Here is a 26,587-nt window from a genome sequence, read left to right on the forward strand (position 1 = left end):
TGAGTAGGAAATGAGCAGCTGACTCGACTTCCAGAAGGCTTTAGTGCTTTGTACGTAGAACTTTACTTTAAACAGCGTTTAACGTCCAGAAAATGTAAGGCTCTTTTCACCTGTGAGGACGGTGCAGGGAAGAAAGAAGGCAAATTTACGGGCTCACTGAGATGAAAAGCTGTCAGTCTGTTTTGGATGAATGATGGATTAGTGCACAGGATGACTCTGTTCTCTTGAAACTGTACATAAGGCTCTTTATTTTTGAAGGCCTGAATTTCATTTATGCACCCGGCAGACATGATAGCCAATAGAAAGGCCACTTTCTAAGAGAGGAATTTCAATCCAGACTTGTGAATGGGTTCAAAACAGTGGTATAACAAAACCCCCCGCATCCTCCACAGTGCGGGGGTGCCCTGAGCTCCTGGTTGCCCCTTTGGCGCAGTACCCAGGCCTGAGAACTCCTTCAATAAGCCCAGTATGGGGCCCCTCCATGTACTTTCCAGGAGGACCAACTCCAATTTTGTTACACCACTGGTTCAAAAGAAGATCTCATACGTTTTGATAAGTCTGTATTTAACTGCCAAAGAACAGGATGAAGCTTAACCGGAGGGTAAGATCACAACAGACCTTTAATAAATTCCTTCACCAGCCTATTGGACCACAAAGGTAACTTCCCAGATTGCCATCTGAATCTAGAAATTGCAGCTAGATGAAACCTAATGGATGCATCCGTGCCACCTGATTTGGCTAGAAGCAGCAGCTAAAGAAGAACCTGCTCAGGTGTAGATGAAAAAGGAAGGTGAGACTGAGAAGCACACTATGAGCAAAATATTTTCTACTTTGCAGAGTAGCAGTTGTTTCTAAGAGGAGCATGAGCATTATGAAAAATTGAAGCCATTCCTCAGAGGCACATAAATATCCAAATTCAGCATGGTACGGAGCCAGGCTGACAAGTTCAGAGTTTAAATCTTTGGATGAATCCCTTGCCTCAGGTTCATTGACATTAGATCCTCCTTCAGCGTGAACTGGATGTGTGAGCAGTGTGAATAGGCGAAGAAGCTCGGGGAACCAATACTGCCTTGGCCACACCAGGGCGATGAGAATGAAATGGCAAGGTTCCTTTTTTATATCTTCTGTATGACCTTTGGAATGAGTGGAAATGGGGAAAATGCATAGACAAACGTCCCCATCAAAGAGAAATGGAAGGTCTTCCTCCAAGATCCTGGTTGAGGGTATCAGCTGGTGAAAAATCAGCACTTTTTGTTAAGGGCGATGGTGAAAAGATCTAGGACTGGATAATTCCAAGCCTGGGAAACCTGCTCTGACTGACTCTAACTGATCTCCCACTCATGGCATTGCTTGTCCGTTCAACTGAGGGAATCCGCCCATTCGTTCTGCACTCCTGGAGCAAGCTCTATTTTCAACAAGATGTTGTTGGTTAACAGCCACTCCCAAATTAGTTGTGCTTAAGCTGACAGAACATGTGATTTTGTCCCTCCTAGATTGGTTGAGTTTAAACATTGTGGTATGGTTGTCTGTTCTCAGCAGTACTGCAGAGTTGTGAATTCTGGGAAGAAAGGCCTGAAGTTCTATAAAATATAATTGCCTTCAGCTATAGAAGGTTTATGTGAGACAATGCTTCCTGACTGGACCACTTCCTGTGAACCTCTAAGTCTTGCAGGTGAGCTACCCAGCCTTCTAGGGAGGCGTCCATTGTCATCACCACCTGTAGTATCATTGGAAGGAACAGGAGTCCCTTTGAGACATTGTCTCTGATAATCCACCAGGACATTACTAACTTCATCTTTGCAGTGATTGATATCCTGTCCTTTAAAGATCCATGGCATTGAGTCCAATGTGCATCGAGCTGTTCCTGAAGAGGCCGCATGCGAAGGCAGCAATTCGGAATAACGAGATGCAGGATTAAATCATCCCCAACATGGATCTGTATGTTCTTACTGGAGTGTTTTCTTTATAAGAGAGGGATTGTATGATTTCTGGTAAACGAGAAATCCTTTTTTCTGTGAGGAAAGCTTTGTGTCTAGGATCACTTCTAGGAACACCACCGATCAGGATGGATGAGTGTGGACTTTTCCTTGTCGAGTTTGAGGCCTAAGGATTGGAACAGCTGCAGATTAGCCTGTGTCAACCTCCTTGCTAAATGGAAAATGGGACCCTTTATCAACCAGTCATCCGGGTAAGGGAACATCTGGTGACTTGAACATCTGAGAAAAGCTGCCACCAGCACCATGCAGTTGGTAAATACCCTGGGAACCAGTCTTAATCCGAAAGGGAGCCCTTTGAACTGAGAATGGCACCCTGCCACCTCAAACCTGAGAAACTTTTGGTGCTTACGATGTATCGCAATATGGAAATATGGGTCCAGCGGATCTACGGGGGACAGGCAGTCTCTGGTGTCCACCAGCTGCACAATCTCCTGATGAGATAATATCCTGAAAGGTTGCTTTTTGAGGAACCGGTTTAAGAGCCTCAGATTCATCATCTGTGTCCACTTTCCTGACTTCTTGATGAGGAAGAAGTTGGAGTAAAAGCCTTGGTTACGCTGATTGAACAGCACCTCCTCTATTGCCTCCTTTGAAATAAGCAATCACATTTCTTTCTTCAAGATGGGTAGATGATGATGTAGGGCCTTGCATGGAGGTAGACTGGGAGGCTTTTGAACAAATTCCATGGTGTGGCCAAGATGGATTACATCTAACACCCATCTGTCGGAAGAAATGAGCTTCCAATGACTGAAGAATCTGGAGGGAGGATTGCCAAACTTGACATGAAACCGAGGTGACAGGAGCCTGCTTAACATCATTGCCTCCTTTTAGAATCTTGTGACTTTATTCCTGCTAAGGGACGTTGATGCACTGGCTGTCTGGAATACGAAGACGACGTTGTTGGTCTGTAGGACTGGGTGGGATACTGTGGTCGAAAACCTTGTTGTGATTAAGGCAGAAACCTTTGCTGGAACCGTGGTTGGGTACTAAATTGACCTCAACCCCTGTTCCAAAAGGGCTGGAAATGCCTCTGCTGCAGGGTGCCCAACAATCTTGCAATGTCAGTATCTGCCTTTATAGGCTGCAGAACGCCATCAACTTGTTTCCCATACAGGTTCTCGTGGTCAAACGTCATGTGTACAATTTTGGCCTGCACTTCCAGATGAAATGGAGTTGCTTTTAGCCATCCTTGGCACTACAATACTGCTGCTCCCGCCATCTGTCTGAAGGCTGTGGAACAAATATCCATGGACACATCAATGATTTCAGACGAGGCCTTCTCTTCTTCCATTAATATTTCAGGGCTTCCTTCTTTTGGTCCTCTGGGAGATACTCGGGTAGAGATGAAATGTCAGACCACATCTGATGGTTGTATCTCCCAACAATGGCTAGAGTACTGGAGGCTCGGACTGAAGTAAATGCCATGGCAGAGAACCGCTTTCTAATATTATCAAGCCCGCGACCTTCTTTGTCTGGAGGAGCTGTGCACAGCAAGGAAGGATTCTTTGCTTTTCTCTGAGCAACTTGAATATTGACCACACCCGGTCTAGGTTGACCAATGAGGCATGTCGGTGAATTCTCCGGAGCATTGCGTTTCTTATCCAGCTGCGGAATAATAGCCACCATTGATGCTGTGGTCCTCATTAGATTTCAGCCTTCTTGCCAGATGAAATCAACAATAGTTATAGCCCTAGTTCTTTGTTGCGCTTGCCTTAAAATCATAGAGGAAGCAAAGTCTGTTTAGCTGGCAGAGGAAGATCAAAGTGCTAGGACACTCGTTCAACCAGGTCACTGAATCTACCAATGTCTGCTGATGGAGAGTCCGCTGTAAGAGGAGATGCCGGCATGAGTGCCACATAATCATCCCACTCAAGATGGTCACTAGGTGTCAATTGGATCTCCCCCTCTTCCCTCACCATTACTGTCCTGAAAAATATCTGGAATAGTAATTGGTGGTGGTACTGTTGTTTCTTTTTGTGGCCTGGTTGTGCTCTGGGGAGCAGGATTGGTTTTAGGGGCTTCCTGCTTAGATGTAGGCTGTTGAGTGGCATTAGCCTTTGGAAATCTTTTGTAGTAGTCCTTTAACATCGGGCGCAAGCCTGTGAATAGTGTGAGAGGGACTGTGACAGCAGGCTCTTGACCCTGGTGTGGATCTTCCTCCTGGTCGTCATTTGAATAGTGTTCCTGGAATGTATCATATTCCTGGGTGGATTGATGACCCCTGTCAGTGAAGGAATACTAACCCTCAAGATAAGTTGAATGGTCTTGGTCCGCTTCCTCATCCTCTGCCTTCTGACACTTAACATTCAACTAGGAGGGCCTATAGACAGGACCAAATAGACCTTTGTCCCCAGATTCTTGAAACTGGGGTAAATGTGCTGGAGGTAAGGGTGAAATCTTTGAAATATCCTGAGGGAAAGAAGAGGATATGCCTTTGCAACAAATTTACAAAGTGTATTTGTCCATCATCAACGACGTGGATGCAGCAGTGGTCTTCGTTGAGGAAACGTCAGCGGGTGCAATCGTCATTGTGGATATCTTCACAGTCGGAGATGGTCTCATCACCGATATTGTAGTCAGGGTTTTGGTGACGTCGAAGAGGAAGTTGTTCTAGTCATCAATGTAGTTGAGATGACTGTTGACACGGTCGCTGTCAAGGGCATTGTTGGAGACATGGTACCCATCGCAGTAACAATCTTAGTTAACGGGTCTGTTGACAGACACATTTTCATGTTAGACAGGTCCTTGAAAGGAGTATCAGGAGCAGACAAGGTTGGTGAGCCACACTTTTCCTGAGAGAGGGGAAGGACCAGCCGGCTCCTTGCTTTTCTTCCTCTCAGTACTGGTTTCTCGATTGTGAGACCTGGATCTTTTAGAGTCCTAGTCAGTGACACAGGAAACCTCTTCCTTTCTTGGCAGTGAGGCAGAATGAGCCCTCTCCCCACACTCAGAATCCGAGTCAGAATGTGCCTTCTTTCTCTGCAGCCACAGGAGCAATCTACCCTCTCAATCTTTGAGGGTCTTGGCAGAAAATGTACAGCAGTATATGTAGTATTCAGGCTTATGCTGCGGATAGAGACAATATAAGCATGCTTTGTGGGGGTCCTCAGAATAGAGTCTGGACTTTCCACAGGTCTTACAAGACCTGTACAGCCTTTTTTACCCTTAGATATTCTGTCAAAAACAGCCAAACACACTCTCAGATGTTCCTTGGAGGTTTAAAGATGAACTGAAGAGCTGGAGGTCAAATGTTTAGCAGTGAAACACTGACTGAGCAGAGCCCCCCGCAACACGCAATGTGCGGTAAAACAAATCTGAGGTACAGTGGCTCTGCAGGTGATGAGTGCTTCTGGATCAGAACTATGATTGTTTTAACACACAAACTTCAACAAATGTGAATAGGCTAACAATGTGTATTGATTTTACATTGGAGTTTAGTGCTAATGTTTCAGCACTGCTTTTAGTACTGTTACAGTGGGACTCCCACCATGGTGACAGGGAAGATTTAAGCATGTGAATCTATAAAGGATATAATACTGGGGGAAAAAAGTCTGACATTCTCAGTAAAACATGTACGTCTAAGCAAAGGAAGCCTGTTAGTTGAGTCCCTTGTGTTCTACTGCAGCCTCCCATAGTATTCTAAAGAACAACTAGAGCGCTAACAGTCTTACTTATGACAATAGTATGGCACACCTGAAGCCACCTTGATTGAATCAAACTGGTAAAACTTAAAACATTTAGTTTAAAAAGGAACAAAATGAGGGGGTTCATTTTGTCATAGAAATTATGGTTCGTGCAGCTGAAAGAAAAACTAGGGCATGTTTTGAGTTCTCAAATATCGTCCTCTTCTATTTCATTAAAACATTCTGACATGCAGACTACAACAATCACTTAAACACCAGCAGCAGGCTGCCAAAGAACTCCCTTGTGATCAGCAGATTTACTACAGTGTTCTAATGAGCAACTAGAATGCTGACATTCTGAATTCATGCCAAAAGTGTGGTACATGTGAGTGCAATCTTGATGGAATCAAAGTGAAAAACCGAAAGCACTTTCTACTGAGGATACTGAAGTACATAAAGAAATTCAAGAGCTTCATACCAAATAGCCCTCCCAAGATGGCCACCAGAGAAAAACGTGCCCAAATGGAGCACAAATGTAGCCCACATATAGTTCAAGTATAGCCCAATAAGAGAAGAATGCAAAACACTTGTTTTTTTTTTTTTTGCACTTTTATATAGCGTAGACTTGACCCAAAGGTATTGGAGTAGTTTACATGAGCCTCTTTCAAATTACACAAGGATGCATTCATTTTCGTTTTAGTCATGGGGAGAGCAAGTGATTTGCCCAGAATCACAGGATGTCAAGCCAAAACTTAAACCTGGTTCCCCAGTTGCAAAGTCTGTAGCTCTGGCCGTAACGCCACATCGTCTCCCCTAGGTGCAACAAATAATCAAATGATCAACTGGATAAAAAAAACACAATGATAGCAAATAATTTATATGTCCTAATTTTAGTTTTTTAGAGCACTAACAATCATTTCAATGGGAATAAGACCCTCTCGTTTTTATATATACTAAAGGAAAGGCTTCAGGTATTACAGTTTTGATTACATCAAGATGACGTCAAGCATGATACACTTTTGTAATAAACATTGAATGTTAGCAATGTAGTTGGTCATTCAAATACTGTGCGGAAACAGAGGTCAGGGGTACAGACTCGGAAAATTGAGGGAAGCGGGTGAAAAGGCAACAAGTTGAGCATGCTGGGCAGGTAGGAGAGGCAGTAGCAGCACAACAAACCATGTAGGGCAGGGGAATGGGGGGCAGGCGCTACAAACAAACCCTGCAGGAGAGGCAAGGGAGGCTGCGGCATTATAACAGACCACTGAGGGCAGAAGGAAGAGGCAGTGGCAGTACAACCATACATGACAACAAACCTGATTCAGGCAGGAGACTCCCAATGTATTTTACCTTTCTCCTGCCTAAAATCTCCTCTTTTTCAATGAAAGTCAATGGGGAAAATCAATTCCCCAAGTTTTGTATACAAAATTTCCCTCTAACCAAGCTCAACATGCTGGCAAATATGGTACAATGGATCATGGAGAACAGAAGGAATGGCGTAGGGACATGAACTAGGATGACAGAGAGCAGGAGGGAAATGGGCAGGGTCATCAAACTGACCTTACAGGGCAGGCGTCAGGGGCTACAGGAGCACAATACACCACACGGAATAAGTGGGATGGCAGTGCAGCAAAACGGACCACAACAGAGGGGGAAGAGGCAAGGGCAGTAAGTTGACCATACCAGACAGAATGAGGGACAGTTGCAGCTTAAGGGACCATGAAGGGCCGGAGGGTGGGGGCAGGGGCACAACAGACCGGACAAGACTGGGGAGGAAATAGGGTCCCTCACATGGAAAACATAGGACGGGGTGCTAGGAGGCAGGGCAGGAGCAGCAAGCTCACCATGGAGCGCAGGCGGGATCAGCACTGAAGCACAACACACCATGCAGGGCAACAGTGAGACTATAGTGGCATACACACAGACAATGGAGGGAAGGTGGGAGGGGGTCAGGGACAGCATGCTGACTGCACAGGGCAGGTGGAAGGGGTTGTGGCAGCACAGACGACCATGCATGGCAAGCGGAAGGGTTAGTGGCAGCATAATGGCGATGGTGGACAAGAAGGAGTGGGCAAGGGTATGCCCAAAGGGCCATGGAGGACAGAAAAGAGGGGTAGTGGCTGGACACAGACAAGAGAGGGCAGAGGAAGGGGCTTCACAACAGACCACGCAGGGCAGGCAGGAGCAGCAGTTGCAGCACAACAGAGCATGGAAGGCAGAAAGGAGTGGCATCAAAATGGACCATGGAGGACAGTAGAGAGGGGATAGGGGCATGGAACTCAGACAGGCAGGATGGCAGTGGGGGTGACAGGTGGCAGCCATCTGATCATGTTGGGCAGGTGTGGGGGGGGCAGCTCAACAGAAAGATCAGAGTAGATAGGAGGGGCAGTGTCAGGTCCATGTAAAATGGTGGGCAAAAATAAGTGAGCAGGGTCATGCACACAGACATCGGAGGGTGGTTGGAAGAAGGGTAGGAGCAGCAAGTTAAGCACAGAGGTTACGCAGGAGGGCAATGATGGGGCATAGAATTGGGCAATGGAGGGCAGGAGGAGTGGGCATGGACATCAACATAAATTGAGGACAGTGGCAGCACATTGGGCCATAAAGGGCAGGAGGCAGGAAGCTGGTGCCTGGAGGGAGGAGGTGGATGGGGTAGCAAGCTAACTGTTCAGGAGAGGTGACAAGTGGAAGAACAACAGCCACACAGGGCTGAAATCAGGGAGCAGGGGCATGTACATGGACAATGGATGACAAGGAGGAGAGGGGCAGGAGCAGCAAGCTTGGGTGGGGTCAGTACAATGCCAAGTCAGGTCCAGCGGCTAACTCTTCCCCCACCATGCATTGCGATACACATCTTACTTAATGTTTAAAAAAAACTAGAAATTCACTGATCATCGAGATATATGACACTACAGTGGACATATACCAAAAACATGCCAGGACTATTGACTTTGTAGTGATTGTTAGCTGTTTAACGTAAATAACAACAATGTTTTTTGTTAAATAACATAGAAAATGCATTAATTCTGAAATTGTTTTGAGATGTGAATTAGACATTACTGAGGCTTGTGGAAGGGGTAGTGGTTTTTCATTGTCTCTCAATTACTCCTGTTATGTTCACTCTGTATAAGAGACGTGCGCCCTTTTCCTCACCACATCTCCTCCACATGCATATCTTACACCTCATATCTTTCCTCTTCAGCACCCTGTTTTCACTCTCTCCTAAATGCACTCATAGTTGCTTCACTCCACCACCCCCAAACACACAACGCACTGACTCACTTGTTAGAACTGTATTTTCTTTTAATTTCGCCTTGTCAATATTTTGACAACTGTATACCTCGTTTACACACATTTGCAATTAATCACAACTGAAAATGGAACTGTTCCCTCTGCAGAGAGCCTAAGGACTGGATGACCATCTACTAGCGGGCACTATGATAAAGTTGTACTGCCTTCAGCCTCAGGTTCAGAGCTCTTGATCATGGCCCGTTACAAACACCTGGAGGCCATTCAGTTCAAAGTATGCCCTATAAAAGATGAATATGCTACATGATAAAAAACATATCTAAAGACAACATCCTGGAATTGGATGACAGTATTAAGGAAATCAACTTTAAGTAAAACGTGAAATACAAACAGGAACTAAATCACTGACATGTAATACTTCAAAAGCTGTTTACATTCATTGACCACAAATTGATGTGTTTTTGCTAAAGCAGTTAAGGACATAAATATAGGGACCGAGCCAACTTAAAACCCCAAATGTCGGGCAGTGTACCAGGCCCTACTGAAATTTAGCTGCATTGACCTACTGGTAAAAACAGTGATCTACGGGCAACCCATTCCAGTATTTAGCAGGATAGGAACAGCTCAAGTCACCTGTCAGAGGTTTCCAAAATCTGACAAATACTGCTCTAGCCCAAAAGACTTTCCAAAGGCACCAGCCATTTCATAAATATAAACCAGAGAGTTGACTGGAATGCTGCACGTCTATATTTTTTCGGCAGAACTCATTTTGTAATCATTGTCTGAAGGGCAGTCTGGTTGTTGATGTGCTTATTGCACAGATGTGCACACAGCATCTTGGACACCAATTTGAGACCCAACCAATCAGATTTAGGCTAGCCCACTAGGTAGTAGGATAGGGTAGTATTATCTATTTTCAGTTGGTGTGCATACCATAAGAGGGCAGTAGTGCATTTGTTAGCAGGTCTGCAACACTTTTAATGGAACAGTACAGATACCATTTGGCATGACTGTTTTGATTTAAACAGACATTTCCTGCACTTGACTTCAGGTCAGATCTACATTAAATGAGATTGCTTTCGGAATTCTCAGCTTGAGGCTATGTACGTTTAATGAGTGAATACTGCCACTTGCAGCCAGGCTGCAGCAAATAATACTGCCACTTGCAGCAGGGCTGCAGCTAAATTATAAAGGCACGCTGCAAGGACTGACCTGTCCGTGGGCAGAGTAGCTCCTGGATAAATGGCCCCACGTCTGGTTAAAAAGGTCATCTAAGGTTCGTTGGGTCTATACAAAACATCTCTTGAATTAATAAGAGCTCAAACTTAGTATCTGCACCGTCTAGCCACTGCTGCCCTTTTCACTTCACCTCCCTGCCAAGCCCAGCCTATCAACATTTTCAATGGCAGTCACCAGGGTCAGACCTAGATATAAAATAACCCGGGCCCCAAAATAAAACTGGACCCCTTAGTAAATTAGATAGCTGAAAAACTGACCAATGTTTGCAAATTGGAGCAGTTTTTAACTTGCAGGACAGGTTGCTTACCTTTAGTAATGCCTTATCTTGTAGAGACAATATCTAGTTTCAGATTCCTTACCTCAAAATTTCCCCAGCCGTCAGTCTGGATCCAAAGATTTTTCTCAAGCAGTACCCCTGCGTGCCGCTAAGCGGCGCTGATTGGCTCTGGGTCCATAGTCGGCATCATCTGTGCCAGACTGACGTTGTGAGTCCTATATAGGTGCCACCCTGGCAGGAGAACGTCGGTTTTTCACGATTTTCAACGTCAGAAGCTCAGAGCCATAAAAACAAAACCAGGGCCCTGAAAGGGAGTCCCTGTCCCTAGAAATCAGTGCGCAGAGTGGGGAGGATGGGTGGGTCGGTAAGGAATCTGCAACTAGATATTGTGTCTACCAGGTAAGGCGTTACCGAAGGCAAGTAACTTGGCCATCTGATAGAGACATCTAGTTGCAGATGTTACTTTAGAATAGAGAGCCAAGCAATACCATCCAAGGAGGTGGGTCTGCAAACCAAGATCGCACTACAAAGTCTTGTTGGACCGAACGGGGGAGTGTCCGTCCCTACAGACCCAACTGTCCAGGTAGTAGTGTTTGGTAAACGTGTGCAGAGATGTCCACGCTACCGCCTGACAGATTGGAACTCCACATGCTAACGCAGTGGTCACAGCTTTAGCTCTGGTATAATGAGCATGCAAACCCTCAGGGGGTTGCTTCTTAGCCAGTGCATAGCACATTTTAATGCAGAATACAACCCATCTGGAGATGTTTCTCTTCTGCACCTCCCGACCTTTCTTCGTACCCACATAACCAGCAAGGAGTTGATCATCCACCCAGAACTCTTCGGTGCAATCAAGGAAGAACACAGCCGTTCTTTTTGGGTCCAAGCGGTGGGGTGTCTCCTCTTCCTTAGAAGGATGCAGGAGTGCGTAAAATGAAGGCAAGGTTATGGACGGGTGTAACTACTTTTGGCACAAAGGAGGCCCTAGTGCGAAGTACCACTTTATCATGATAGAGGGAAAGTTTGGGTGACTTATATGACAATGCCTGGCCTGCAGCTCACTCATCCTCGGGCAGATGTAATGGCCACAAGGGAGGCTGTTTTAAAAATGATAAGCCTGAGAGGGCAATTGTGGAGAGGCTCGAAAGGAGCATACATCAGAAATGTCAAAACTAAATTCAAATCCCTTAAGGGCATAATGAATGGAGATGGAGGAAACATGAGTAAGCCCTATAAGGAGCCCATTTATAATTGGGGACTTAAACAAGAAGGTTGATCAGGCAACCGCAAAAAAGCAGAAATGTCAGACAGATCACCTTTGAGAGTGCCCATAGCAGAGTCCTGCTGGGGCAGAGAAAGAATAAACTACAAAACCTCAGAATGAGGGGGAGGAAGGGGGTAATAGACTTGCCTGTGCACCATGCTAACAATTTCTTGCAACAGGCATATACTGTTTTGGTGGAGGGACACCTGGCTGCTAAGATTACATTACCGACTTCCGGAGGAAGGTCAAAAGTTATCAACTGCCGCCCTTCAATCTCCACGCCAGAAGGCGGAGATTGGACAATCTTGGGTAGAGAACCTTCCCCTGCTGCTGCGACAGAAGATCCTCCCGAAGGGGCAGTCTGATCGGAGGACTGATGGCCATTCTCAGTAGCTCAGGATACCAGATTATTCATGCCCAGTCTAGAGCCACAAGGATTATATGGGCCTGGTCGTTCTTGATCTTCTTGAGAGCTTCTGGGAAGAAATAGGGTGGGTGGAAAAGGTGCACAGGAGGCCTGAGTTCCACTTGAGATGAAAAGCATCGCCAAGCGACTGCTGCCTTTGAAATCAAACACTCAATACTTCTGTCATTGCATGTTCTCTGCTGAGGCAAACAGATCTAACCAAAGCTCTCCTCACTGTTGAAAGAGACTGTGCACCACCTCTGGATGGAGACACCATTCTTGATCGACTAAGCATTGTCGGCTGAGCTCAATCGCTCTGGCGTGCAGACCCCACCAGATGTTGAATCACCAAGGAAATGCTCAGTTGTTCCAGCCACATCCAGAGGCGCAAAAGCATCTTGACAAACGGTCCAGGACACCAGCGTGGTCTACTTGTTGCAGTACCCCACAGGAATGGTTGTTGTCCACGAATACCTGCACTGTCTTCTCTTTGAGAGAGGGAAGAAATGCTTTCAATGCTAGCCTGATCGCCCAGGATGATTTGTAGTCCGGACTCCGCCAAAGACCAGATGCCTCTGATCTCCGTCTATCCCAGGAGGCTGCCCCATCCCAGGAGTGACACATCTGTCAATAGTGTCAGATCTGGTTGGGGAAGGGAGAGGGACCTGCATTTGGCCCAATCGTGGTTCGTTAGCCACCACCGCAGATCAGATGCTGTTCCCTTCGAGATCTGGATCATGTTGGAGAGATTACCCTACTGCTGCGCCCATTGGCACTTCAGGTCCCACTTCAGGGCCCGCATATGTCAACTGGCAAGTGTCACCAGCAGGAGGCCATGAGGCCCAGCTGCCTCAGTCATTCTCACTAAAATCCAGGAAAGAGGCTGAAACATCTGTATCAGAGCCTGAATATCCTGCACTTGCCGTTCAAGAGGATGAGCCTGAAACTGCACTATGCCCAAAACAGCTCCAATTAAAGGAAGAGACTGAGAAGGAGTCAGGTGTGACTTTAGCATGTTTATAGTGAATGCAGGTGGTCCTCCATAGTCTGGAGGTGAAAGATGACAGCATGGGGCAAGTCCGCCTTCAACAGCCAGTAGTCGACATAGGGAGAAAATGTAACCCCCCGAGCTGCACAGATGAGCGGCGACCACTGCCATCGCCTTGGTGAACATCCGAGGGGCACTAGTAAGGCCAAAGAGGAGCACGATGAACTGAAAGTACTCATATCGTACCGTGAACGGCAAGTACCATCTGTGGGCAGGCAGAACAAGGAAATGAAAATACGTGTCCTGCATGTCCAACCCTACCATCCTGCCTCCTGTGTCCAGGGCAGTTAGGACCTGAGCTACAGTAAGCATTTTGAACTTCTCCTTCTTGAGAAAGAGCTTGAGGGACTGATAGTCTAGGTTAGGGAGAAGGCTCTTGTCCTATTTGGGCACCAGAAAGTAGCGGGAATAACAACCACAACCTACTTCTGGCTCAGGGAACCTCTCTATGGCTACAATGGCCAACAGAGCTGCAGCTTCTTCCTGGAGAAGTGCCAATTGATCCTCTGTCATCTGATCGTACGATGGCCATAAGAATGAAGGGGTAGTCTCAAAGGGGAGGGAGTAGCCCCTTCAGAGTATCTGCAAAACCCATCTGTCTGACGTGTTAGACTGCCAGCGTAGCAGGTGATGGCAGAAGGTTTGGAGGCAGCTGACAAGGGGCTGGGGGGAGGGGGCGGTGGCTGGCCAGGCTGCTAGCTCCCGTATCCACGAGGACGGTGGATCCCACAATCCCAGCCATGCAGAGGCTGGGCAGCATGGGCAGCACAGTGGATGGAGGGGGCGGATGAGGCTTGGGGCACCTCCCGTAGCCACGAAACGGGTGAAAAGCAGAATGAGGGGAGTGAGGGGCTGCCATGAGGCCCAAGAACCTGGCCATAGCACAAGAATCCTTGAAGTGATCAAGCGCCAAGTCTGCTTTCTCTCTGAAGAGATGGGTGCCATCAAAGTGCATGTCCACAGGGTTACTTGCCATCCCCCGAAAAGCCAGATATCCTCAACCAGGCGTGGTGCCTCAAGGCTACTGTGGAAGCAACCGCACTGCCCAGTGAGTCGATTGTGTCCAGTCCACATTGGACCATGAACTTTGCTGCTTCTCTCCCATCAGCAACTGCTTGGAAAAGTACAGCCCACACATCCTCCTGAACCTGTGGCAGCACTTGTGCAACCGTATCCTACAACGGGTTCGAATAAGGGCCTAAAAAGCATGCAGTGTTCATAGACCGCAATGCCTGGCTGGCAGAAGAAAACTTCTTCGTCACAAGTGTGTCCTGCCTCTTGGATTCCCCATCTGGTGGTGTGGAAGTGAACGCGCCCTGGAAAGTAGGGGCTTGGATAACCAAGCTATTAGGGGTGCGGTATTGTGTCAGGAAACCTGGATCACCCAGTGCAGGGTGATGGCAGCAGGCAATTTTCCTGTTCACAAGGTCCCCTGTGCTGGGTTGGGACTAGGAATCCAGTAGGATATCAGTAAGGGCTTCAGTAAAAGGGAGCAGTGGTCCAGAGGATGAAGCCCCAGGCTGAAGCACCTCTGTAAGCAGGTTAGTCCTGACTGCCACCAAAGGCAGCTCATGGTCCAGGACCTCAGCTACTCTCCACACCACCACTGAATATGAAGCTCCCTCCTCCATAGCCACAGTAAGGGGAGACAGCATGCCAGTATCTGGGGAGATATCCAGTCCACTGGCTTCAACCAGGTCTGTACGCCAGTGCATGTGGTCTTGGAGCTGGTATTCCAAAGGGCCAGCGATTCCTTCCATTCCTCACCATACCCTAGCCCACAGAAATAAAGCTCAGGATCTGACATAGGGGGCAAGACCTCTATCAGCGTTGGCGTCGTATGACGCCCTTCCAGCTCCATGTCGAGGTCATCAATGAGGATGGGGTGGCACTGGCAGGAGCACAGGCGGCAGCAGGAGCTTTGACATCGGGACTGGAGCCATGGAAGGTCGAAGTAGTACGACCGACGTTGGTCCGGGCCCAGGAGCGGATCCATGGGTGTCCCTCGCAGCAGAGGCCAAAGCTGCTAGCTTGGAGCCCGAAGGGACCCTTTATGACTCTAGTAGGGCCAGAAGGCACACCAACGGAGTCAGACTACCCAAAAATGAGACTCATGGCCTCGTAAAACTCCATAAGTTGGGCAGGGGTTGCTCCTGGAAACTCAGAGATGCAAAGTTGGTCCAGACGCAGGCTCCACAGAGGGAGGCCTGGATCAACAACGCTTGTACTCCCTCGTCTCGGCGGCCGACGGACGAGGTGAAGTAAAAGAACGTTTTGTTTTCTTTTACTTCTTCTTATGCCTCAACTTACCTGATTTCCCCAAGGATTTGGAGTGGGATGACAAAGAGGCGGGTGCTCCACAACAGGTCCAGAGACGTTCCTCTTGACTGGGACTTACATGGAGCTGAGTGCCGGGCACTCAGAGCACGACTTGGGGTTGTGGTCATGCTCCAGAAACCAAAGGCGCACGAGGTGCAGATCAGTCACGGACATCACCCGATGGCAGGATCCGCAAGGCTTGAACCCTGTCTTATAGGAAGACATCCCGCGACACACCAGGAGTAGAAATACTCAAAAAAGCTTTGTCAAAAGTCGAAAAAAGACCAGTCAAAAAGCGACTGAAGGGGTATCTCTTTCTTCAGATCAGCCCTGGCTAGTGCGGAAAGAAAAGAACTGATGTCAGTGTGGCGCATATATAGGACCCACAACATCATATCCAGTGTGGCCGACAATGGACACAGAGCTGATCAACGCCACCTAACAGCATGCAGGGGTACTGCTTACGAAAAGTCTTTGGATCCAGATTGACTTCTGTGGAAATTTTAAGGTAAGGAATCTACACTAGATGTTTGTATCAAATAAGGCACTCTGTACACATGTTTTGCAAGACTGTATGCAGGCAATATTTGTTTTACTATCAGGGAAACAAATACTAACACCCAGTCCAACAAACAAAAAAAACAGGCTCACAAAGAGTCAAAAAAAGAGCCCATACACTGTCCTGTCAGACCAGGCTATTGGGCACTGCCAGACAGTCCTAAAAGACAGTCCGACCCAGGTAGTTACTATGGAACGCATATTCCAAACATTGCCCTTTATAATACTCTGGGCTCACAGAGATATGGCCCTCTTCAGGCAAACCTCATAGAGGAGATATAGTTTTGTTATGGGGCAGGGGAAGTGAAAGGAGGAGGTTAGCTGGTTAGGATGAGAGGGATTAAAGGACATAGGTGGGGGATGGGGAAGCACAAGAATAAGGGCAGGAAATTAAGAGTTGCTTTTAACACTTCATAAATGTTGCAAAGCACAGTAGGACATTGAGATCCTGCTTAGATGAGAGTGTTGTGTATTGTGTAGGGAATATGTCTCATCTTCCATGGAACGTGCCAGTTTAAATACATGAAATACAAAGATGGATTGTACAGGGAAACGTGACATGTAGTTCATTTATTTGGTTCATGTAGATCTCTATTAACACTTGTGATAAAGTAGTATATTCATAACTCCAGCAGTAACCAGTGTAAAACCTCGAATCTTTCCAATTGAAAATGACCTGTAATATTATGCAATGCTCATAAGTAAACTCATCACAATCTACATTAGTGCAGCAGGTATTTCTATACATTTAGAAGATCATTACAAGGGTTTGTTTCTTTAAAAAAAAAAATCTGTCGTTATTTTTAAATGTTTTTGGAAATGTTACAAACGTTATAGTGGGTGGAGGGCAGGACCAGATACTGGGAGAGAGCTACATACAACAAATATATACTTAAATAATCAATTAGTAAATCTTACCAACTGACATCAATAGGTCCAAGTTTTCTTTCATCACATCCCGATGCAGCTCCTTCTGCCATTCTTCTAGGCACTCCCACTCCTCTTCTGAGAAATGGACGGCAATGTCGTCGAATGTCACCAGTGCCTGAAATACAAACCATTCTAGGCTCAGAAGCTTCAACTCCAATCAACACTATGCAAAATTTCTGACTCTGAGCTTTCGCCTTCATGCACATCACAGAAACCTGTCCCAGCCGACAATATTACAGTAAAGTCTCCATTACATACATCGTTTTCAGCTCAGAGGGTCTTCCAAAAAGCATCAGCACTCAAACTAATCCAAACTCAGGAGATTCTGCTAATTAGTTATCAAATCCCACCTGCAACAGAAACCGTTGTAGACTCAGAAGAATCTATGCCAGCTCCGGGCAAAACAAACTATTTCCAGCTTAGTAATTACTGTTCAGATTCTAGCCAGCGGTCATCAAACATAATGTGGAATACATCTGTTTATAGTTTGCATCTATGACCAACTGTGAAGACCCTTAGCTTCAAGCTTTAATTGTGATCATAAAACACTACAGTCAATAGAATACACTCCCAGCTCAAAACCTTTTATCCAGGGCAGCCTTCTAACATCAATCTGGTGGAAGAAATTACACCGATCCACCAACAGTCTAAACCTAAATCCAACAAGACACCATCATGATGGGGATCAGAGCATTCACAGTTCTCAGAGAGGCTTACAATCCAGAATCAACTTGAGGCCATTGAACATCCCCAGTAACAAACTACTCCTGGCACAGGACCTTTTAGTTCAACAAGGACAATTAAAGTAATATAAACTTCTGCTCCAATTAGGTGCACCTAAAATCTTAGGCAGAAGAAATTGCCAGCTTAGCATGTTCTTCTCCAATTTCAACAATGGACCCTGACACATCAAACATAAGTTACTCCCAGCTGGGAATACTTGCTTTTAAAACCTTCCAAAGACCACTAAATATTACATGATACACAATCCTTTTCCATGTATGAACCACCAACTTCAGACATGGTGTGTGCAGATAATAAATACATCTTTTTAACTCAAAGGTAATAGGTGAACTTCCTATCTAGTGTTGCCCGACCTGCTTGAACCTTGTCCCAAATGTCTTTTTACCAGAAGAAGGCATCACTGCTGACCTTTAAATTTTAATTTCCTGTAAGTTACATCACTTATTACTCCTACTGACCCTTCCAGTCACAACATGCTTCAGTAGTGACATCACTGTAATTAACTACAAAGAAAGGGGTGCACACTACTGGCTCCACTATTCATAACACTCTTGAGGTGAAGTATCTCCGTTATTAAGTGATGGCTCCACAATGCAACGCTTTGAATGTGACTTATACTTCTACGGCCATACGGGGTTTCTATTTGAGTAGGCCTCACCTCATTCCTCCCAAAAGGTCACAGTAGGTTTCAGCAACTCTGAACACCCAATATTCAATATAAATACAGATATATGTAAAACAAGCATGCGACTGCAACAGAGAGCTAATAATGTAGTATTTAGTATGTTTTATTTGTTTAATTGGACGCTAGGTATAAAACTTCATTACAAACCAGGCGTGACAATTGTGGAAAAAAAGACAATGCATACTTCTTTCAACACATCAGCAAAAGACTCAATGATATCGTCTTTAGGAAAGAAAATAAATTCACAGAGAAAATGAGTCCTTCTTTCTAGATGAGGCCTTCAAGACTATGGATCACAATTTATCTGCAATTAGGATGGCCATCGCTCTAGAGTGGTGGCATTCTGTTTTATCAAATAGGAAAAAATAACGCTAGTGAGATTACCTCTGGTGTTCCAAGAGTTCTTCATTCTCTCTACTGGTCTTTACTATTTACCTTGGATACTTTATGAGTCTTATTGAGGACCACACTGATTTTGTATTCCTATGTAGAAGACTCTTCCATGGTATCAGACAACTTAGGGCTGGTCACTGTCTGGCTAAAGGATCTGAAGTTTTGAAAGACCTAGGTTCTCAAGTTGAGTCCATGCCACCTAAACACCAATCTAGCAGTTTTTATTGCACTATCTAAAATGTTTAACACATGCCACTATCTATTTAAGTAAATACAACATTTTGATTATTGTAGGAATCCAAATAAAGACTTGAGGTTCAGGTGAGTTGTGTTCTTGAAAGGATACTTTTCAAACTGTTTTCTTCCAATAAGCAGCATTATGCCAACCTTTCAGCATATCAATTTTCGTTTCAGCCTTCTGTGAACAAGATTCAGCATCTGTCATAGAGTAATCTATACACTGGCTGCCTTGAAATCAGATATATCAGAATATTTTTTAAAGTCTTATGCTTCACTTTTAAGTGTAAAAATGATCTGGTTCTATCTCACGTGGCAGGTAAAATCGTGTGTTATACTCCAGCCAGAATTCTGCACCAGGAGAGAGAACATCTTTTGATTTAGCTGACCTCTCATTAGCATTCAGAGTGTGATAAGAGGTTTTCATTTAAAGACCCTATGCCCTTTAAATCCATCCATCTTGTGAAGTCCATTCAAGATCTTCTTTTGGTGTCTTACACAGAAAAAACTACTTAATTTAGCCTTTGTTAGATTCTTTATTTACATGTCACCAGTGAGTTCTTGTTATTTACCCTCTACCTGTGGCAGTGCCTAGATTAGATTCATTTCTTCCTGTAGATATATAAATTAAGAACGTAACCTTATAAATAGTCCAGTAAATCTCTGATCTGTACTATCCACAACAGAATGGTCAAAACAATGCAATAACCTACATTAGTGGTTCCCAAACTGTGGTACGGGGACCCCTAAGGGTTCCGCAAAGCGGCCTTCGGGGGTCCGTGACTGCTATGAAAATTAACTAATATGAGCAGGTTAATAAAGAAGATATAAATAAAGTGGGTAAATGTACAATTGAAAACGTTAAAATGTACTGTAAACAACAAGGCCTTTCAAAATTGGAGGCTACATATTAAATTAGTATACTAAGATTGATTCATGGGAGCAGTGCAGGTACGTCAAACAGAATATAGTACAGAAGATGTGTGACTTCAACTGAATATAGAAAAACTCCATCCTTGCTATTCAAATTACATTTTTTTTATTGTATTTGTTTGCAAATTAAATAAAATGTGTTATAATTTGTGTATGTGTTTGATGGAATGCTTCTTTCTGTTTTTTTTTATATTGTTTGGCAGTTCAGAGCATCAACAATGTTTATAGGATCGCATCCTCTAGGGTGAGTCCTGTTGCACTAGTGGATGGAGTTGGAAGAGGCATGATGCTGCAGACTGCACTGAATGTTTTTACTATATTAACCCTTATAGAGAAATTGACCTCTAATTTTCCAAGAACCACAGGGCCTCATTCTGACCTTGGTGGGCGGCGGAGGCTGCCCGCCAAAGTACCGCCGTCAGAATACCGCTGCGCAGTCAAAAGACCGCCGCGGTAATTCTGAGTTTCCCGCTGGGCTGGCGGGCGACCGCCAGAAGGCCGCCCGCCAGCCCAGCGGGAAACCCCCTTCCACGAGGATGCCGGCTCCGAATGGAGCCGGCGGAGTGGAAAGGGTGCGACGGGTGCAGTTGCACCCGTCGCGATTTTCAGTGTCTGCTATGCAGACACTGAAAATCTTGGTGGGGCCCTGTTAGGGGGCCCCTGCAGTGCCCATGCCATTGGCATGGGCACTGCAGGGGCCCCCAGGGGCCCCACGACACCCGTTACCACCAACCAGGTTCTGGCGGTCAAAACCGCCAGAACCAGGCTGGCGGTAAGGGGGTCGGAATCCCCATAGCGGCGCTGCCTGCAGCGCCGCCATGGAGGATTCCTCATGCCAGGGGAAAACCGGCGGGAAACCGCCGGTTTCCCTTTTCTGACCGCGGCTTTACCGCCGCGGTCAGAATAGGCCTGCATGCACCGCCAGCCTGTTGGCGGTGCATCCGCGGTCCCCGGCCCTGGCGGTCCATGACCGTCAGGGTCGTAATGACCCCCACAGTGTTTGCCACCCCGTACTATGATATATATCTTTCAATTGCTTAGTTTTATCTATAAAAGCATTCAGACAAGTAGTAGAAAATGCACATCTCTACCAAATCAAACCTGCTTGTGTCTTAGTAGACTTCTTTCTTACACTGGTATATTACTTACCAGGTGATACACTTACCATACACCACAGAAAATTTCTACCATTTAAAATAGTTTATAACTAATAATAGCATTGCTCACTCTTCTTACATTATCGTCCCTGAACGGGGGTCTCAAAATCTGATTTGTAGCTTCATTGAATACCTGATAAGTAGACAATACACAGGTCAACCCGTGGTGTAGCCCTGTTTTATATAAGAGGCAAATTATTTCTTGGCATGGTATAAGATGTCCATGCCCCTTTAACTGCAACTGTATGTTGGAAGGAAGAATATCTTTATTCCTCATAAATATGTTTGCACTGTCAATTTTATTTGTCTGCAAAACCTTGCATGACATCAGAAAACAGAATCAAAGGCAATGCTTCTTTTTTATTTTTTTCAGACTTGTGACACTGTTTTTGCTGAGCAATTGGTTACAGCACTTATATGCTCTCATATGCCTGCTCTTTCTCAAATCACATTTTAAAAGTAACCTTGCTGCTGACCCTGTAAAACGCTTTGCTCCCTTCTGGCTAGTTATGTGCAGGACAAACAACATACATGCCTACACATATACATATATATATGTGCATACAATTCCAATGGCTGGACGAGGCTGGGCTGAGCTACCCCTCTGAAGCCTGGCAAAACAAGGTGAGTGTTTAAAAACTACCATATCGTATCCACTATAATTCCTGTGCCGAGCAGGTGACCATGCCCTCTTAAAATTTGGATGAGATACATCTAAGAGGTGTTGAGCCACACGATAGGATGGGCAGAAAGAGGGCCCATCAGAATGGGAACCAATGTGCAGGGGGGGAAGGGGTCAACAAACTCAAAGCCAGACTCCTTTCTTGCTTGAGCAACTGGGGTAGTTGCAAAGGAAATAGACTTGGCAGAGCGACGCCTTTCGAAGGAAATGAATGATCGGCAGCGAGTTTCACCAAATGCTGAGGCCCTGGAACCTTATTGTAATGAAGATGGCCAGCCACTGGCAAGGGGATCTCCTCAAATCCCCTCTGCCGGCAGCAGGGGTGATATTTGAGGCAATCCTGGTCGCATTAATGGAAAAATTGCAGGTCCTGGTGGTGGAAGTTTCCCTGTTGAGAGTGTGTGTGTGTGTTTGGGGGGTGGGGGTGGGGGGGTTGTCTGCTACATTTCCAGTAATTTATGGCCCCCTGGACTCCGGGTCCCAAAGTTCAAAACATGGGGGGTGTCCCTATTGGGGAAAAGTTCTATAGTTCTGGAAAGTGATGATCAGCAGCCACTATACCGCTCCAATTTAGGGATTTCTTACAGAGGCCTAGAGTGCACAGAGTCAGCTCTTACAAATCTGACTGCAGCTGTAAGGGATAGGTGCAGGTCTAGAGCTGGAGAAAAAAGTGGGAGTAGATTTAGGGAGAAAGCAGCATTGTCTCAAGAACAATGGAGGGGACAAAATTTGCCTTTGGGAAATGGCCTTTCACCTGTCCGCTTGGAGCTCCCTCCGGACTGTGCCCCCTATGTGGTGGTGCAATGTTCCATCTTTGATGCCGGGAGTAGGTGAATCTACGGATCAAATGAAAAACAAGACATGCCACTGGCTGGGCAAGAATTGCGATTTTACGTGTGAAGATTTTAATGACATCTTGTTTGTCAGAAGGATTGGGTGGGTTGGGCCTCGGGAAAAGGAAGACAAAGGGGATTGTATTTTCGTGAATTGCAAATACCCATGTTTGGCCCAACGGTTTCTTGTGACGCAATGTTTGGTGCCACAGGTGAAATAAAATATTGGTATCTTCCCATTTGGTTTTTTCTATAAGCATACTCTTCCCATGGGTGGTTTTCAAGCCAGGAATGCTGCTTATGTGCAGGTGGAACCACAGCAAATTAGTTTAGAAAATAGACTTACTACACACTCTGATCTGGTGGAGACAGAATGACATTGTGTAGAAGGGCCTCCAGCAGGGTTGGAAGACAGGGGCTTAGTGGCTTCACCGAGGCCCTCAAATGTATTTATGGGCTTGAGAGGTCAGGCTGGGAAGACTTCTGAGTCTCGTCTAATTTCTTGGAAAGTGGCAGGGGATGATACCAAACTTCAAGATGGGCAATGGGTAAAGTTGATGTTAAATTTTGATTTAATCTTACTACAGGAAACCTGGTCTGTGGGGCATGCAGTGTGGGATGGCTTCCAAAGGTTTGCAGTTCCGGCTCAGCGACTACTAGGTGGACACCCAAAAGGGGGTTTAGTTACTCTGATACGGTCTCCTAAGATAGCAAGAGTATACCAAATGATCTGTAATCACCAGGGCCGCCTCATTATTTTGGTAGTCTTCCCAAGTAAGTTTAATGTCCTTCTGGCAAATTTCTACAACACTGTATGGGACTCTGGATGCCAAATTGGGGCCCTCTTCTCAGTGTTGCAGACATTGAAGTGTAGATTGGAGGTGTGTGGCATGGAATTCTGTGCTATTATATCAGGGGACATCAATGCGAAGATAGGGGGGTATTGCACTGTGGTGAACCCCTTCGAGCAGGACCACAGGGCATATGTATCTGAGGGAATACAGGATGCAAGGGGAAGGTCTCTTATTAAGGGACTACAGAGCTTGTGTCTGTTGAATATATGCAAGGGTAGTTGATTTTCAGGTCCCAACTTTTGTTGGAAGAGGGGATGGGTTGCTAATTGACTATATCTTTGCATCCCCAGCCATGAAGAGCCTGTTCCTGTATGGTGAGGTGGTAGAGCAACAATTTAGTGACCATAACCCTCTTTTGATCCTTTTTAACTTCCCACTTAATATAGTGAGCCAAAATTTAAAGCTGATAATAGGGACCCTCCTGGCCGAATACCGGATGTTATGGAAGCTGTGCTAAGTGTGAATGGAGCCATTAAGGATTGTATGACTAATGTCATAAAGGCCATTGCTAAGCATCAGGGGGGTTGGTTTAGTAAGCTCTGCTATGAGGTGAGGAAATCCCTGAAGAAGGCACTAAAGGCACAGCGGAGAGACAAGGCCCTTGTGAGTAGAGCGCAAGTTCATTATAAATTTGTTTATAGCAGCCCTGGGAAGACTTGGAACGCGCTTCACGCACCAAGGACCCAGGCCTGTCTGGAAGACTGTAAATAGGGGTACCTTTGAGACAGAAACATCTGCAGGGTTGGGCTGTAATATCGCTCCTGATGTTTGGGTGAGCCATTTCTGTAGGATGTTTTCAGGGGGCATAGAAGGGGAAGAAATGGATGAGATGCATGGTCACACCCCAAATGTGGCTATCGGGTTTACCCTCGATGAGGTGATGGAGGCTATGCAGGGCAGTGCCAGCCATAAGGCACCCGGCCCAATGCCATTCCCATGGATTTATATAAATCAGCTGTGGGCACCTACATTGCTTAATGTTTTAAATGCAGCAGTTAGTGCAGGGATCTCTACTTCCTGGAAATCGGTGTGTATTGTCCCTGTTTGTAAAAAGGGAAATCGCAGTGACCCAAAATCCTACCACCCAATCTCACTCCTTGATTCCTCAGTGAAAAGTCTGGGCCGAATTGAGGATTGGATGAGTGAAAATGAGATACTGAGTAGGGTGCAGTATGGGTTTAGAGAAGGGCTTGGAACTCAAAAGAGCAATGTTTAAACTTGCTCATGATGATCAGCAAATATACACAGGCAAAGAAGGGTACCCTTTATCTTGCCTTTATGTATCTCAGTTGCACTTTTGACACAGTGAATCAAAGCAAGCTATGGCAAACGTTAACCCTGATGGGTCTGGAGCCCCAAATTGTGGATTTGCTCCGCTATCTCCACTCAGGAACAAATGCAACTGTGAGGTGTGGGGCGCAGGGGGAATGTACAGAATTCTTTGGGCTGGACAGGGGTGTGTTCTGGCCCCCGCCCTTTTCTTTTATACACTAATGGGTTGTATGATTTCTTAGTGGGAAAATGTAAGTATGTTCCCACAATAAATGAAGAGTGTCCCGGTCCTGATCTATGTGGTTCTTATGGCCCGCACCATGAATGGTCTCCGCGAGGTGGTTAAAGCATATGGAAATGTTATGTCTGACCTAGACTTAGAGATTAATAGTAGCAAATCACATTTTATGGTTTGTAGCAAACCTCTGAGTAGGGTGGGTGTGCTGAAGATAAATGATCAATTAATAAGTCCTGTACAGGATTTCCCCTATTTAGGGGTAACCTTTGATGAAAAGGGAACCTGGAAACCCTGTATTTCTAGGAGATGGGTGCGTTTTAATGCCACGGTAGCAGCCACTTTTGAGTTTATCAGTTTATTACCCACTCTTGAGGCAAAGTCCCTGCTGGAAGTATACAGGCGTAAATGTCTCCCAGTTCTAATGTATGGGGCATCACTATGGGGCTACTCAGCTTGTAGGGCACCTATGACAGAGGAAAATCGTTTTTGTAGAAGGCTGCTAGGTGTTGGACAAAACACCTCAGCCTTTTGCACACATTTAGAATTGGACCTGGGCTTCATAGAGGATGCTACTAAGATTGCTCCTCTTCTGCTTTGGATCTCCATCTGGTCAAAGGAGCGGGCCTCCTTAAATAGAGAAATCCTGCGTGACTGTATGATATGTGATCATGCGTTGGATATCCCCTGGCTGTCATACATAAGAGAAGCTGCTATATCCCTTGGCCGCCCAGATATGTTCAATGCGCCAGAGTGTTTAATACATTCTGATAAGCTCTGGGCAAAGGAGAATTTTCTCAAAATTTTAGACGCCAAGAGGGAGGCAGAGAGGAACTAAGGAAAAAAAATCGGTGAGGGACTTTCAAATGTTAAAAACTGTGGCAGGTCCAGAGATGTACCTCTTGGTGATAGAAAATGTTTGGGAAAGGACACTCGTCTCCCGATTTCGGTTAGGCGTAAACAGAAGCAATTTGTGCTTCCCACTGGGACAGTTTGACCCAAATTCTATACAAATCTGTCCCTGTGAAGGGGTGTCCTTACAGTCTTTGACACCTAAATGGAGCATAAAAGTCACAAAACAAAGTAAAATGGATCAATTTCTACTCCCCCCCCCCTGCTGAAGAAAGTGGGCTTTGTGCAGCACTGCCCAGCCTATTTGTGGCTGCGCATGGTCTCCTACGTGTTGGTGTGCCGGGGGTTGGGTCCTTTTCAAAGCGAGCCATAACTTGGCAGAATAGTGTAAATCCCTTTTATTCTCATTTATAGGTTTTATCTACTGAATTTCGTATGGGAAATGATTTTGGATGCATTTTAAGTTTCATAAATATGTGACTTTTAATCTGTTTTTATTATTATATGATATTTATTTATTTGTCTTATGGTTGGAATTACCAAACCGAATAAAGAAAGAATGGACAATTCCAATGGTAAGGTATGGATATTTCAGTGCTATGATGCTACAATTATATCCGCCTTTAAAGCATACCTTAAATAGTAGATCTCTTGAACTTATGAGAAGGCTTTGAGGGAACAATGCAGAAAAAATAAAGAAATGAACCTCTGAGAGACTAAGCTCAGATCTACTATGAATTACAGACCCCCCCTCCCCCCCCAAAAGTAGTGAACTGCATACTTATGGTCGCCATCATGCA

The 26,587-nt window shown here is 45.6% G+C and overlaps 1 protein-coding gene across 6 annotated transcripts in view; it reads right to left on the bottom strand.

Moving 5' to 3' along the window:
* Positions 1-26,587, bottom strand: part of LOC138261605 (zinc finger protein 605-like) — a 396,374-nt gene that overhangs the window by 274,504 nt on the left and 95,283 nt on the right. For 5 of the 6 annotated variants that reach the window (XM_069210711.1, XM_069210713.1, XM_069210714.1 and 2 more), the window contains exon 2: positions 16,899-17,025. In XM_069210711.1, the coding sequence (XP_069066812.1) occupies positions 16,899-17,025 (127 nt within the window). Of the gene's footprint in view, positions 1-16,898; positions 17,026-26,587 lie in introns of those variants that run through there. The other variant, XM_069210716.1, reaches the window with a different exon arrangement.

The sequence above is a fragment of the Pleurodeles waltl genome, chromosome 10 (genome assembly GCF_031143425.1).
Source record: "Pleurodeles waltl isolate 20211129_DDA chromosome 10, aPleWal1.hap1.20221129, whole genome shotgun sequence".
Taxonomy (NCBI): Eukaryota; Metazoa; Chordata; class Amphibia; order Caudata; family Salamandridae; genus Pleurodeles; species Pleurodeles waltl.